The 14,970-nt window shown below is 52.9% G+C and overlaps 1 protein-coding gene across 1 annotated transcript in view; it reads left to right on the forward strand.

The window, feature by feature from the left end:
* MAP3K4 (mitogen-activated protein kinase kinase kinase 4) overlaps positions 1-14,970 on the forward strand; it is a 62,868-nt gene that overhangs the window by 25,084 nt on the left and 22,814 nt on the right. The window contains exons 5-7 of the mRNA XM_012735209.1: positions 8,508-8,750; positions 10,886-11,032; positions 14,378-14,535. Coding sequence (XP_012590663.1) covers positions 8,508-8,750; positions 10,886-11,032; positions 14,378-14,535 — 548 coding nt within the window. The remainder of the gene's footprint in view (positions 1-8,507; positions 8,751-10,885; positions 11,033-14,377; positions 14,536-14,970) is intronic.

The raw sequence follows: 14,970 nt of genomic DNA on the forward strand, positions 1-14,970 counted from the left end.
GGGAAAACTGAGGCGGGTGTTGGGCCTGCTCTGGGTTAAAGTGCGGCGTGCCCAGCCCTGCGCCCCCACCCTCGGGCGCCTCTGAACTCGGTAGCTGTGTGTGCACTTGGGGTGCTTTTACTGTTACTTTACGGCGTGAGTGTACCAGCAGCCTGGCGCATTTTGGAGTCAGAGATGATAAAACGGAAAGCGTTCTTCTCCAAGCTGGGAAACATCTGAGGAGAACTTGAGTGTGTGAGTTTTTCATATTGAACCTGATGACCAGAGGTTGAATCTTGAGGAAAGGGGTCAGGCTTTCACAACATAAAGTTGTTTGCAAAATGAATCAATACTTAGTGGCAGTAGAGGTTAGTTGGAGTACATTTTTGATTAGAAAGCTTACAGATAAATTCATAAGCCCTTTTCTTTGGACTGCATTTCACCTCTGAATTTTTATGTGCATATTTCTGTTAGGGTAAGTGAGATTTTTTTCTTCGTCATCCATCAGTAACTTTCACAGGCCGTGTTGACTGTAGTGCAGGCTGCAGAGTCAGCAGAGCCGTGCCAGGGGCTTGGGGCTGGGGCCGCATTCCCGCTGGACCCACGGCCAGGCTGCTGCTCCCTGCCTGCGTGGGGGCAGTAGGAACGCAGGTGCCCGGGCAGGGTGCCTCTGACTCCCGTGGCAGGAGGGCAGAGCCTGAGGGCACGGGCCCTGGAGGGCCCCTGCTCCTTCCCGGCTGCTGTGTCGGTGGCTGTTAGGACAGGAGCAGGCTTGAGCAAGCGCAGTGCTTCATGCCAGGGGCCGCCTGAGGGGACCAGGTCGTCCCGGGATTCGAGCTCCGGGCCGGCGTGCCTTGGGGCTGACCAGTGGAGATTGCACTGCAGGGGTTTCCGTGTTACACACAAAAGAAACACACGTACAAAGTCAGAATTTGTAGCCTGTAAACTAAAGACCATCGGAATTATTTATAAATAGGCCGTTTCTTCTGCAAAAAATGAAGTGCCGAAGCCCCTATTAAGGGGTTTCTAAAATGGCCTGTCAAGTAGGGAAAAAGTAACAGCCTCAAAGTGGAGATATTTCTGAATTAAAAATTGACCCAGCCAAAGTGAGTCTCTGCGGTTGGAATCGACTCAGCAGGGGAGCGGGAGCTTCTGTCAGGTCCGGGTGCCTGTGTCTGGAGTGAGGGGGGTGCGCCCTCCGGGGGTTCCGTCTCGCACTGAGTATGCCTGGGAAGGGGCCGCTCGCCGACTCCAGCCCGCCGTGTGTGGCTCTCCCTCGCCACGTGCCCGTGTCCGGACTTCACCCGACCCCAGGCCGTCACTCCGAGAAAGGGGCACAGTGGCGCTCTCCACCTACCTCGCAGGGTCGCGGTGAGGCTTTAAGAATACCTGTGTGAATCTAGGTTGTATGTATTGACACTGGAGGTCATAGGGGAACATTTTCGGCAGTCTCATCGCATTCCATCTTCTCCCTGAGGCTAACTGTACGTCAGTATGGGCCTTACCGCTCTGCTTTTACCTAAACACGTCTTATCAGTGCAAAGTAGGAGACACGTGCTGTGTTCAGCCTGAGGCGCTGGTTCCGGATGTTCTCTCGTGGCTGAAATCAGATCTGAAAGGTTGTATGCGGTGTAGCATGGACGGCCGTCACACATGCCATTGCCTGACCGTCTCAACGAGTCAGCCAGCTTCCTTGGAGAACGGCATTTAGAGGTAAAGTTCTGGCTGTGCTTTGCTGTTGGGGTACGACCCGCTGCTTCTCGGCCGGCCGTCTCAGCTGCAGAGTGGGGTGTCTTCTGGCCCTGTCAGCACAGCCTGCCACCGTCTAGCGTGAGCCCCGGGCACCTCTGGGCCTGTGTGGCCCTGCTGGTCCCACCCTGCCTTCCCCCAGGCTCCTCTGTGACCTGCTTCTCTTGCTAGGAGAGACCTAGCTGCGTGGACTCGAGTCCATGGCGTGTCTGCGCAGCCCTGGCGGATACAGAGGGTCACTTCCAGGTTGCTAAGCGGACCTTTGTGGGGCAGATGTGCCCCCTGCGCGCAGTGCTCGAGCAGTTCCCGTGGCTTCTGCCTGCGCGGTGAAGTCGCACTGCCGAGTCGGAGCGCGGACCTGCCCTCCGCTCGCCGCACCTGCCCTCCGCTCGCCTTCGTGCTGAGCGCGGTGTCCTAGCAGGTTCTTGCCGTTGTACAGTGTCGCGAATTTTACCTCAAGTTACTAAGTACCCATAAAGCATGGGCACCGTAGATCGGGGTGGAGCTATTTTATGCCCCTTTATGTTTCTCCTTCTGAAATTTCTATTTTCAGAAGAGAGGAAATCTGTATTTTAATCTTATCTATCAAAAAAGTGCCTATTGCCTCAAATTCTGGAATGATTTTTGCTCCTTTACTAGTCCCTTTGAATTGGGAACGGCCCTGAAGTTATGCGTTTACTGGCAGCGGCCTGCGCCTTCGGCTCTCACGCTACCCACAGCAGCCACCCCAGTGAGCACCGGGAACCCTGAAGAGGGCGCCTCCTGTGCCACAGTGGATGGGCACGCAGAAACGCGGTGCCGAGCATAGCAGCTGCCGTTCGCCGGTGCCAGGGGCAGCCCCGGGTGCTTCACAGAGGAGCAGCCCCTGGCTTGGGCCAGGTGGGAGCTACGCAGGTGAGCGGTCGCAGACCCGGAGCTGGGAACGCCAGACTACGCCACACTCCTGGTCTCCGGCCCGCCGGCAAGCTCCCAGGAGCTCTTGAAACACCCTCGCTCCGCAGGGACGGCAGGGCTGACGGGGTGCTTCGCTGCTGCAGTTCCCGGGCTGCCCCTCCAGGGGCAGGCTCAGGCGCAGATGTGCCCAGGGCCCACTCGGGTTTCTGTTTTCTCCAAAGAGTCCTGCTTAGATGAGGGAAAATAGGAAGTCGTCTTACATTATTTCCGACTGAAGCGAACCATCTCAATCAAAGTTGACTCCCAACTCATGGAGATGAAAACAGATCCAAGAATGAAGGGGATTCTCCAGCTTGCAGCAGAGCAGTGAACCAGCAGCAAAAGACTGACGGCATCTGCTGAGACCTCGCTAAACGAGGGGTCGGCGGAGTAACATGTCCCCAAGGGTGACGGCTGGGGCGTGAACCCCGGGCCGCGTGCTTCTATTTCAAGTTTCAAGTTACATTTTTTTTCCTCACAGGGTGCTTTAAATCTTTCCGAGAGGCTAACAGTTAGAAATCAGAAAACTTCCCGTGACCCGCCAAAGGTCTTTGCCTTGGTGGGAAACCTGGCAGGTCTGTCCCCGGGCGCTCTGCGCCGTGGGCGCGCCACAGACGCCGCCTTCCCGCGGCTGGGCCGGCTCGTCCAGCGGGCGGCCCCCAGCCCCCGCACGTCGGCCGGTGGTGTGGCCGCTGGTGTGGAACCATGAAGCGAGTTTTTGCGGAGTAACAGACCGGTTATTCTATGGAACTTTTATTTTATAAACTAGCATTGACGTGTATAAAGAAACGATCGTGTAGAGCCTTGGTGATCATAGAAATGTGTATCTTTGGTAAGGAATGCAGAAAACCTCTGCTCAAAAACCTGTGCTAATGGTACTTTTTCTCTGACTGGTGGGTCATCTGCCCCCACCACGGTGTGTGCGGGGCACAGCTCCCCTCCGCCACGGGGTGTTCGGGCCCTGGAGCCCACGCACTTGTCTTGGGGTCACTTTCCTCGCCGTCGTTTGATGTTGGGTCCTGACTAGTTTTGCTTATCAATTTGCTGGAGCTGTTTCCACTTTATGGATATGCTTGTTTTTCTGTTCTGATTGTAAATCTTTTCTTCTAGAGTCTTTTTTCATGCTTTGATGCTTTACACTAGGCAGAAACTCAGAATTTTCTGTGTAGTCCTATTATCAGTATTTCATGATCACCTTAGTTTGTGTATGCTACAATTATAAAAAAAAAGTGATCTCGTTTTTTCCTTTTTCTTTTTACAAAGTTTAGTATGGCAAATATTAAACACGCAGATCCACACAGTGGAAACCCCTTGAGTTTGTCCCTCATAAGTTGTACTTTGTGACTGGTATCTCCTGCCACACCCACCTTCCTCTTTTTACATTTTACCCATGTGTCTCTGAAAGATGGAAACTTGTTTAAAATGTTCCACAACACCGTTAACACACTGGGAATATAGCAGTAAGGTCTCAATACCATCAAATGTCACTTCGATTTTTATTTCTCTTGTGTCATACATTTTCATGTTTTTCTTTTAAGAAGTGCTTTATGATTTAAACCATTTTGCAAATATCATCACTGTTCATTATACTTCTAGGTCTTCCTTTGCTGTACATTATTGAAGGGATTGGCTCCTTTATTCTAAAGTCTCCAGGATCCTTCTGTGTGTTCCTTTTCCTTCTGTGTTCTCGATCGTGTGTTCCTTTTCCTTCTGTGTTCTCGATGAATCGGTTGCAGCCTAGCCACTTGATCAGATTTAGGGTTCTTGGTTGGCTGGTCATGTAACTCTACTTCATCAGGGTGCATGGTGACTGAGATGCCGGTGGCTGGGTTACCCGCACCCCTTAATTCATTAGGGGTTACAAAGTGAAGCTACTTTAATTCTCTCGCTTCCTCGTTTGTTTCTTTTTTGTTTGTTTGTTTAAAGATGTATTTATTTGTGCATACAGAACTGGGGTACAGGCCAGAGGTGCAGGAGTAGTGAGAGGATTCACCAGAGACAGAGTGGGGAGCACAGCAGGCCGACTGATGAAGCACACTGCTGAGGGGAGCAGCGGGCGGGTCAGGAGAGGTCTGCCGCGCCCTGTGGTCACCTCCGGGGCAGGCGGGGATCAAACTCATGCTGAAGTGGCTTTAGGTTCTCAGTGTTGTGCTTTAACCCGCTGCGCCACCAGGGAGGGCCTGTTCGCTTCTTGTTAACTTCATTAGATAATGCTGTGAAGAGAGGCTCTTCTCGTCCATTACTTGGTACCTGGTAAAATAGTTGAATAGAAAAGTGCTTGATTCGTTCCCTTTTATTTACCATTAAAGAAAAAAATAGAGTTGGTTTATTGGTGACCAGTTAGGGTTTTTTCACTGGTATGGTGCTGAATTCGTGAATTAAGGTGTTTGGTATGTTTCAGTTCATTGAAGTTATTGCTGAAACTCACCGATGTTACTGTAGTATCGATGTTCACACTGTGTGGCCCCTGGGACACAGTCAAGTTGGTTTACATGCATGTGTCTTAACCCTGGTGAGTAGTCTTCAGCTGATTTCCTTGTCATTTTAGACTTATTTTATACGTGTGCTTCATACTGGGAATCTGATAGATTTTCAAGAACCCTCCTTCCTGTTACTGGAAAATAATATTCCGCGACCACAGTCTGGGCCCAGTGTCCATAGTTACACCTGAGAGGTCGGTCATGTTCCAGCTGTCGCCCAGTAGATGAAATACAGACACAACAACACATCACAAGTTCACATGGACACTAACACTTGAAATTTGGGATTGCGGATGTCTACTTAATCTCATGTGGCTGTTTTTCGGCAGCAAAAGTCCCTCAGTGGTATTGGCAATGATGCACTGGCATGCCGGGTGTGACTGCACTTCAGGACGCACAGTAATGTCAGAAGAGCCCCTTGGCTGCCCGGCCACTGGAAAGTGGTTTAAGGTGCCCCCGCCCTGGGCACAACCCTCGAGGGATGAACCAGCAATTACTGTTCTTCTCGTGGTTATGCCACTAGCTACATATGTAATTAGATTCTCTTCTTTTGGGGTTGTACTTTACAATAGCAGCGTTATTGAGGCGGTTTTCACATGCCATGAGAGGCTTCATTTTCAAGTGTCCAGTTCAGTGGTTTTACTATATTCAGAGTTGCTTGGCCATCACCACTGTCTAATTTTGGACGCTGTCTAATCTTCATCACCCCTGATAGAAGCCCTGTGTCTCTGAGCTGTCACTCCACCGTGTTCGCTCATGAATTTGTGCCAGGAGGCTCTCCAGGCCCGCGGCATCCTCTGACAGGCGGTGAGCGTTCCTCTGCTTACATACTCGTCAGCAATGTTGGAGTTTGTGCCTTTAGCCCCCGGGAGATCTGCTTCCCCTGCAATGGTGATCCCATCTGGATGGGCTGGGAAATGTCCACTCCGAAACCCACCCCTTCTGTTTGTTTGCAGCCCGCCCCACCCCCAATTTATCATAAACTTGACTCGTGGAGTTTTCCATCTGTTGGCCTGTTCGCGGGGGGGCGGGGAATTAAGGGGAGTGGAATCCAGTCATCACCCCCATCTCTCTAGACTTTGCCTGTGATGTCACTCCATACTGAATTGCCGTGACTGCATCGTCCGTGGCCGCCCGAAGTGGCTGTTGTGCGGACTCACTAACGCAGAGCTAGTGTGTAATGTGTGCTTGACTGTGTTTTGGTTCTAATACAGTTGGAATCTCTTTCTAAATATGTATGCTCAACACACTTTTCTTGTATTTTTTTTGTATTTTCGTAATGCACACTTATAAAATAGCCACATAATTTAAAAAAATGACTAATTATGGTAGGTAAAATAATAGGATAAAGTAATGATCATTATTCATTACTTCCTACTTCTTGACATTCTTGCCTACCTTTTTTATACGTTAAATAATCATAGGTAACTGGGTATATTTCTTTATTCTGTTGATCTGTTTAGTACTATGTTAACACTTCTTTAAACAAAGAAGGCTTATTAGTAAGGGGTATCAGGGCGCTTACTCCTGTTCATCCTTTTCAAAAACTTCTGAGCTCTTTCTGCACTTTCTTCCACATGAACTTTATGCAGTGAATTTGTTAATCCATGCGAATGCCATTGGGACCAGATTGTGTTGTTTTTATTAATGTTCCTTCATTGTTGAGTGTTCCCACTTTGGACAAATTGAGCAGAAATAGGCAAACTATGCCACATTTAATCCTACATTTCTCACCAAGTGAAATAACAAAAATGCCGTGGAGGGCTGTCTGCCTGTGGAAGCTACTAGATCATGAGTTCTCCCTTCCTTCACTGTTCTCCTTTCTTTAGGATTTTATTTTGATCCCACTTTCTTTCACTGGACTGGTACAAACTTCTTCAGGTAGTTTTCAGAAGTAGCAAGTGAATTGTACTTTGAGCTCTTTCCTGCTCAAAAATTATTTGTCCTCTTTTTTCACAGTAGAGATAACTTGAACGTGCAGAAAAGTTTCCATCTTTTCTTTTGCGCTTTCTAGCACTTAGACCATTGTTAAGTGAGAGCCCTGTGTCTCTTTTTACTTGATAGAACGTTCATTCCTCTTTCTTTTGCTATAAATTATAGTGACCGTTTCTGCAGTTAATTTCTAAGTTATTATTTCATGTTTTGACAACATCCTGTCTATTTTCACTGCCTTTTTTTGAATTGGTTGTGAAAATCCTGCTGTCTTTCTCCCCCACCCACACTCCCTTGCGTCGGTGTGTTTATGGCTCTGTCCTCTTTCCCGCATTAGATCAGGACCAGCAGCCTCATTCTTGCCCTGGTCTCCTAGTTGCGAGGACTGTTCATCTTAGGTGCCCAGTGGCTTGTAATGTCTGCCCTCTGTGGACCCAGACGGACCCCTGAGCACCGGCAGGCTTGCTCAGGACCTGGGTCTCCCTCCACCATTGTGTGGCCCACACGCAGGACTGTTGCTTCCCTGGAGTCTGCGGGAGATGGGCCAGCAGGCCGGGACTGCGGGAGATGTCTTCAGAATCTTAGACAGTTCTGAAAGAATTTAAATAGACTTTTGATGTTATGTTATTCTCTGTACCAGAAAATGAAAGCATTTGTGCTGCCTAAAACTTTTAAACATGTCTTAACCCTGACCATTTTTATCACCTGTGATTGTTTTTGAAATTATCTGACATCTTTCACAGATTCTTGCCAGTCAATGGGAAACTAAAATATGTATTAATTTCAATGCAGAAAATACGTGTTGGCCATAAAGGAATATGGGTGGGAAGACAGTGATGTGCTTACGGAGTTCAGGCTGAGTGAGGTTTGTAGGCAGAACAGCTGCGATCAGTGAGAGTCTGAGTTGAAGAAAGTCGCACTTTTCAGATATTCTTGTCCCAGTGTCTCAGTCAGGGAGAAGGCAAGACCTGTGAATAAGACTGGTCAGGATGGTGCCACGTGAGGGCTGTGCAAGGTGGGGTGGCTTTCGACCTCATTTACATAGGCGCCTGGTTTTGTGCTCTTCTCTGAAATTTTAATCTGACTCTTTCAGCCTAGAGATAGTTGTGGATAATACTTTAAATAACCTTAAGAATGAATGTTCAGCTCATTTTAAGGTTGAAAAAAGAAGAGAGAAAAATCATTTAAGGATGATACTTTCTCCATTATACTTCACTAAAATGTTGCACTTCAGTTTTAGTTGTTACGTTTTTTCTAATCCTTTAGGGCTTTACAAGTCTGTGTTGAAGATGTTGAATTAGTCTATAAAGATTCTTTTTCCTGTAAGGTTATGATTGTACAGACTGGTCAGCAAGCTATAGAGAAAGAACATTACGACTGCAGCCTGAAGCTACCCCACGTACGCTCTCTGACGCTCTTGAATTTTTGTTACAGTTTCCCGAATTCCCGGATCCCATGTGGGGTTCTGATTATGTGCACTTGTCCAGGACACCCCTTCCCTCGGAGCAGAAGTGCAGCACCGTGTGCTGGGGCGAGCTGACGGCCATGGACTTGCCCTCCTTCGAGCCAGCCTTCCTGGTCCTCTGCCGGGTCCTCCTTCACGTTATCCACGAGTGTCTCAAGCTGCGGCTGGAGCAGAGGCCTGCTGGAGAGCCGTCTCTTTTGAGTATTAAGCAGGTTTGTTGCAAAGTTGTTTAGAACATTCAGGGATCGTTGTTCTGCAGACTTAGATTTTTATTTTAAGGATTATTTCCTCCCGATTTTTGCCAGTAATGAAAAATGTCTTTGCAAGAGCCTTTAAGATGTTCTTTTAGGGTAAGTTAACATGTTCTTCTCCTGACGCCCTCAAGGTGGTTGTTCGACCTTTCTGTTATCCATTTCCTTGTTCTAAAATCTTCTTTGAAGACTCTCAAACTAGAACCTTAGAGTTGTTTTATTTTAATTCTGAGCTGCGTGTAAACAGCCCTCAGTGTCTGCAGAGGGAGATCTTTGGACTCGCCCGCTTGGGTGACCGTCTGGCCCAGCGTAGGATGGCTTCCGCCTCCCCTGTACTCACGCGCAATGGGCTTTCCTGGGGCGCTGCCGCTCCAGGCCGCCGGGCACGCTGGCAGCAGCGGCGCTGCAGAGCAGGCCCCAGCCGGTTGGCACTGCTGCTTTGTCCTGTCACCACGGTGGCATTCAGCAGATAACAGAAGCGTTTTGAATTTTTGAAAGAGAAGAGTGTGTTTTGTGGCGTGCGTGCCCACCCCGGGTTGGCGGCAGCCGCCCCTGGGCGCCGAGGACAGGTGCAACCCAGGTGGGCGTGGGCAGGGCAGGCTGCGCAGCTGCAGGGCAGGGCTCGTGTGTCCAGCCGGGTGCCAGGCCGTGCTCGTGTGTCCAGCCAGGCTCTGCTGCATGTCCTGGCCCTGGCGGGGTCCCCCTCGCCATGAGGACCAGGCTTGTCACTTGTCCTCTTCTGCAGCTGTTACTTTCGGAGTTTGGGTAAAAGTCTCCCTGCCCCACAAAACAAATACTTCAGGAATATGGCTCAGTGAAACAAGGTGACCCTTGCTTCTTTTTGCTGATGCAGCTGTTGTGAGGATTCGAGGGACTCACGTGAAACATTAGGTTAACTAGAGTAAAAGAAGAGAATGCTCCACGCTGAAGCATCCCAGACTCGGGTAGGAGCCCCTGAGAGACATCCTGTTCAGCAGCGTCTGACCTGAGCAACACTTCCCCTTAGGTTAACGCTGGCGTTGCTCATGTTGGGGTGCTCCTGTTTCTGCAAAGCCATCCAGGCTTATTTGAGGAGAATCTGCAAAGTACAGAGCACAGTACAGACGGGTGGGGAAGGCCTTTCTGCTGCTGCTACTCGCGGATGCCCCTGTGCAGAGGCTGCCCCCGCCCCGCCCCGCCCCTGCCCCCTGCAGGTGGTATTTCCAGCACAGCAGATTTAAAAGAAGAAAATAGGAGTTTTACTTCTAAATACCTTTCCAAAGACAAGGTCGCAAATGGCGGCCGTCGTGCTCCGGGCACCGTTTGTCCTTGTTGGTGTCTCTGCGTCTGGTTATTTTTGAGCATAAAACATAAGCGGATTAAGTCCTGCAGCGTGGACACTGGGAGTTTGTGCCAGCCCGCGCTCCTGGGCGTCCTGAGTCATCTTCAGTAGCCCAGCGTCTCCCGGTAGCCTGTGCCCGAGCCCTGTGGCTGGGGTTTCCCGGGCCGCCTTCCTGGGAGGGTGTTTGCAGTCACTTCGGCCGCTCCCTTTCCCCAGCGTCGCCGCTGAGTCCCATAGACAGTTTCGCCCAACTTCTTGTTTTGTGTTTTTTACTGTGTGTGTGTGTGTGTGTGTGTGTGTTGTGATTTTGAGTTTTTGATGGTAACACTCACCAGTGACAGCAGGTAAACTGAATTTATTCGGAGACTTCTGTGCTCTGTGTAACACAAAGTGTATTTGAATCTATTACTTTTGGCCAGAAAATGCCCGAAAGAGTTAGATTCTGCAGCCCTTGTCTAGTAATGTCAGCTAGTAGGGGCGTAGGTCTTTTTCTGCAGAATTTATTTTTCATAGAAAATATTTCTAGAATATACTTTAGCAAGTCAGTTTTTGTCCTCATCTTGTAGTTTGGACTCATGCTGTAATGCTCAGCACCTCCCCGGTCACCACTTCGTCCTTAGTCGGCGGAGCCTGGTGAGATGTTTATGTGACGTGAACAGAGACAGCATCTGGACGCTGTGTCAGGTTCCAGAGGCCAGGCTTCCTTGCTCGGCCCTGGAGGATGTCACTGCGTGTGACGGCCAGACCGAGGCTGACCTCCGCCTTTGTCTTGCAGCTGGTGAGAGAGTGCAAGGAGGTGCTGAAGGGCGGCCTGCTGATGAAGCAGTACTACCAGTTCATGCTGCGCGGGGGCCCGCAGGGCCTGGAGGGGGCCGACTGCAGCATCGACGCCTTCCAGGAGGACCTGCACAAGATGCTGATGGTAAGGGCTCCCCGCCTGGCCTCTCTGCGAGGGATCTTGAGCCTGGCACTTCTGCCTAGCGACAGATGATGCTCGTTCCTCCTGCGTCCACATTTCAGAAAGTTCTCAGCGGGTTAGCTAGACTGTCTTGTGCCCTGGAGGTTGTTTACTTGTAGGAGCGTGCACGCAGCGCGGAACGGCCCCGCCCGTTTGTCGTCAGCCCAGGGGCCTCCCCGGACCGGGCCTCTCTGGGACCGATCATAGAAACTCTGGCGGGGCCGGGCAGGCGATCCTGAGCCCATCCCTCTGGAAGCTTTTATCTGATGGGTGAACCTGTAGTGTGCATCTGCGCCTTCTCTGCATCCTCACTACAGCTGTCGCCGGAGCAGTGCAGTTCAGCACTTAACGCGTCCACCACGTCTCCGTCCTCGGACGGACCGAAAGCCTCATAACCCAGGCGCACGGCTGCCGTTCCTTTGCTGAGGCCGGCAGAGTGCTGGGCATCGTAAATGCGTGTCAGCCTCATGAGCGTGTGTGCAGAGACAGGCTGGGGAGAGGACACTGACGAGGATGGTGCTGGCCGGGTGCAGCTCTCAGACGCTTTCACCTTGCTGGCACTCGTGTATCCTGCCCCGGGCGCCTGCGCATTGTAACAGTTAGTGGTGAGCGCCAGGTTGTCTGCCAGTTGTTGGGGGAGAGCTGGTGAGCGCCCAGCGTGCGTGGAGCAGGCTGTGTTGTGAGACTTTGTGCTGTGCTAGCAGCGCCTTTATCGTCGAGAGGTTTTGGGGAACAGCAGGAGCTGGTTTTTTCTCTCTCAGTGATTAAACTAGAAGCTGAAAAAACAAAATGTGCGTCGCTTTTCAGACTGCCTTGGACTGCCTCATAAAGGCCTGGGCCGCACCTTTGCCGGGTAACCGGTGAGGCTGGGAGGGCGAGGCTGGGTGCTGAGAAGGGCCGCTGCACCCGGGCCTGCTCGAGCTGGAGACCTTCCGCACTGCCGTCAGCGGTCGTGACTGTCCTGCCCTCCCCTAGTTTACCTCATAATTTCACAGGTGAGGCTGGACGTCCGGACCCAGGATTCAGCATGCGCCCCTGTGTGCTCCAAGGACGAGCAGAGGGCGTGTTTTGCGACCTGCTCATCAGTCTTCTGTTAGGAAGGATGGAGAGGGTGGTCTCTGGATAGGCCGTCAGTGTGCTGGCAGCTCACAAAAACAGCAGAAGCAATGACCAGAACAGCATTGAAATGAAAGAGGAAATTGGCCACAGCGCCCTCCTCGTCCCCCACCCTTAAAAATACTGTGCTAGTTACCTACCTTCCTACTGGACAGAATGAAGGTGGGTCAAGCTGTGCCCATGTGGCACCTTGGAGCTGCAGGGCCGCACCAGTTGTGCCTTGAGCCGTGATGCCAGGGTGGAGAGCCAGGCGCTGGGGAGGCCCTGGAGTCCTGAGCTGCGGAGGTGGGGTCCGCGAGCAGAAGGGTGGCACAGAGGCTTGGCCTGTGCCTTGAGCTGCTGGCCCCGCGGTGGCGTGAGAGTTGGGGCAGGGGCGCAGGCCGACCCTTCTGGTGCAGAAAGCCCAGCCTCGGGGGCTTTACTCTGTGTGACAGCATCCTGACTTGAAAACGCAGCGGCTGACCCGTGCAGCTCCCGGGACACATCTCGGTGAGTGTAGCAAGGCAGCAGATGTGGGTGAAGCTGTGAACTATCTGAGCTTACTCTGGGCCTTGGCAGTCTCTGTACAGCCAGTGTGGCGGTGAGTGCTGGCACACTTGGGGGCGGGTTTGAAGGAACCTGCGAGAAGGCTCTAGAAGGGAGGAAAGAAGCGGTGAGAACAAGACCGATGGGGAGGTCGAAGGAACCTCACAGCGGGGACTTGCCAGGTTCCTGTCCGGGGTGGGCGGTGCCCTCCCTCCCACGGGCTGTCCGGTGCCACCGTGTTCCGTGGGCGGTCATGCCAGGGACTGAAGACTCGGTGGTCAGCACCAGCCCCCGGGAGCTCATGGTGACGGGAAGGGCTGTTGGTCATCGTGAGCTAGGACCCTGCGCTGTGCAGGCCCTGCCAACCTGCCGGTCTCCGTGGGCGGGGAGTTCTGAGTCTTCAGCCACGAGGTTAGGCGCGCTGGCCTGAAGGCCGATGTGTGCATCACAGTCCAGCTGGCGTAAGAAGGTACAACCGGGCCCTCCCTGGTGACACAGCGAGTTAAAACGCAGCACTGAGAAGCTAAAGCCACTTCAGCACGAGTTCAATCCCCACCCCGGAGGTGACCACAGGGCGCGGCAGACCCCTCCTGACCCGCATGCTGCTCCCCTCAGCAGTGGACTTCGTTGATCCGCATGTTCTGCTCCCCACTCTGTCTTTGAGGAGTCCTGCCACCCCCACCCCACCCCCAAGACCTGCACCTCTGGCCTGTACCCTAGGTTGTGTGCATAGATTTAAGAAAACAAATAAATAAATGCGACAGAGAGCTGTGGTTTCAAGCAGCAGTGGGGCCGAGGAGCCTGTGGGAGAGAGGCTGGGGGCGCTGTCGAGGAGTGGAGGTGAGGCGCCCTCCTCCTGCAGTGTAATTGTGACCCGCCCTGTGTGCCCCACCCTGGGCCGAGTTTGTGGTGGTCCAACACTGCAGCTCCACGCCTCAGCACAGCCTGGGAGCTGCGCACCGAGAAGCATCCAAAAGTTCAGTGGAGGCAGCTTTCTGACAGAGACCCCGCCGCGCGTGGCCCCTGGGAGTCGCTGCGGAGCGCAAGGCACCGGGGGCTCGGCTGAGTCCCAGGCTGACCTGGTGGCGTGCACGTGGGGCCCGTGTCGCTGCGCGCAGGAGGCTGGCGGCTCCGAGGGGCCCCGGGCCCCACTGTCTGAGGGAGCCGCCCGCGCAGCCTGGGGCCTGCGCACAGCAGGAGCGAGCTGGCACCGGAGCGCTGAGGGGGCCGTTGGGCGTCGCCCGCTGCCGACGGCTGCGTGTCTGGCCGGGGCCATCGCTTATTTCAGGTGTGCCCCCGCGCTGGATGTCAGACAGGGAAGGTGGGAGGGCGTGTTCGCTTCCTCTCGACTGGCGAGGCGCCGTCTGAGGTGAGGCGGGCAGCTGAGCAGGAAAGGCCCGGGAGTGACGGTCGCGAAACGCCAGGGACGAGAATTTCCCGGGGCTGTTTTGTCTCTCAGTTGTCCTTTCCTGTGCGTTGGGGACGTCTTGTCGTTTTCTTGGCATCGGAGGAGGTGGTGGGGTGCGCGGGTGTGTTCCCTCGCCGGGGGGCTGCCTCGGCACCCGCTTCCCCTGGCCTCCTGGCTCCTGGCTCTCCCCTGAGCAGAGGCGGACGTTGCGGGGTGCTGAACTCTGTTCTCAATGTCTCTTTTACGTTTTGTATTTCAAGGTGTATTTTGATTACATGAGAAGCTGGATCCAAATGCTACAGCAATTACCTCAAGCCTCCCATAGTTTAAAAAATCTGTTAGAAGAAGAATGGAATTTCACCAAAGAAATAACCCATTACATCCGGGGCGGAGAAGCTCAGGCCGGAAAGCTTTTCTGGTAGGAACCTCGTGCCCCGCGCCTGCCTGCCTCTGCGCGTCGGCCGCCCGCAGGCCCGAGTGGCGGCGTCCCGGTCTGTGGGGTCCCTCTTGCGGGTGTGCCCCTAGGCGGCCTGTCGCCACCAGGGGTGACCTGCCCCCGGGGGAGGTGGGGCCGTCTGGAAGTTTTGATTGGGGGTACTAGAGACTGGGGTACCACCGGCATCTAGGGAGAAGAGACTGGGCTGCTCTGAAACCTCTTGCAATACACAGGACACCCCCAAAACTAAAGATTACCCCTCAGAACGTCCATTTTAATGTCTACTTTGGAGGACGCCCTCTTGGCCGAATGAGAAGGAGGCATGTGTCAGACTCATGAGGAGAATAGATCCGGGGCCTGTTTTGGGGGGCCGTTCACCTGTGAGGGCGGCCCCTGCACTGCTCTGGGTGCGCGGGG

This window comes from Condylura cristata, unplaced genomic scaffold (assembly GCF_000260355.1).
Source record: "Condylura cristata isolate star-nosed mole 26May11 unplaced genomic scaffold, ConCri1.0 scaffold00001, whole genome shotgun sequence".
Classification (NCBI taxonomy): domain Eukaryota; kingdom Metazoa; phylum Chordata; class Mammalia; order Eulipotyphla; family Talpidae; genus Condylura; species Condylura cristata.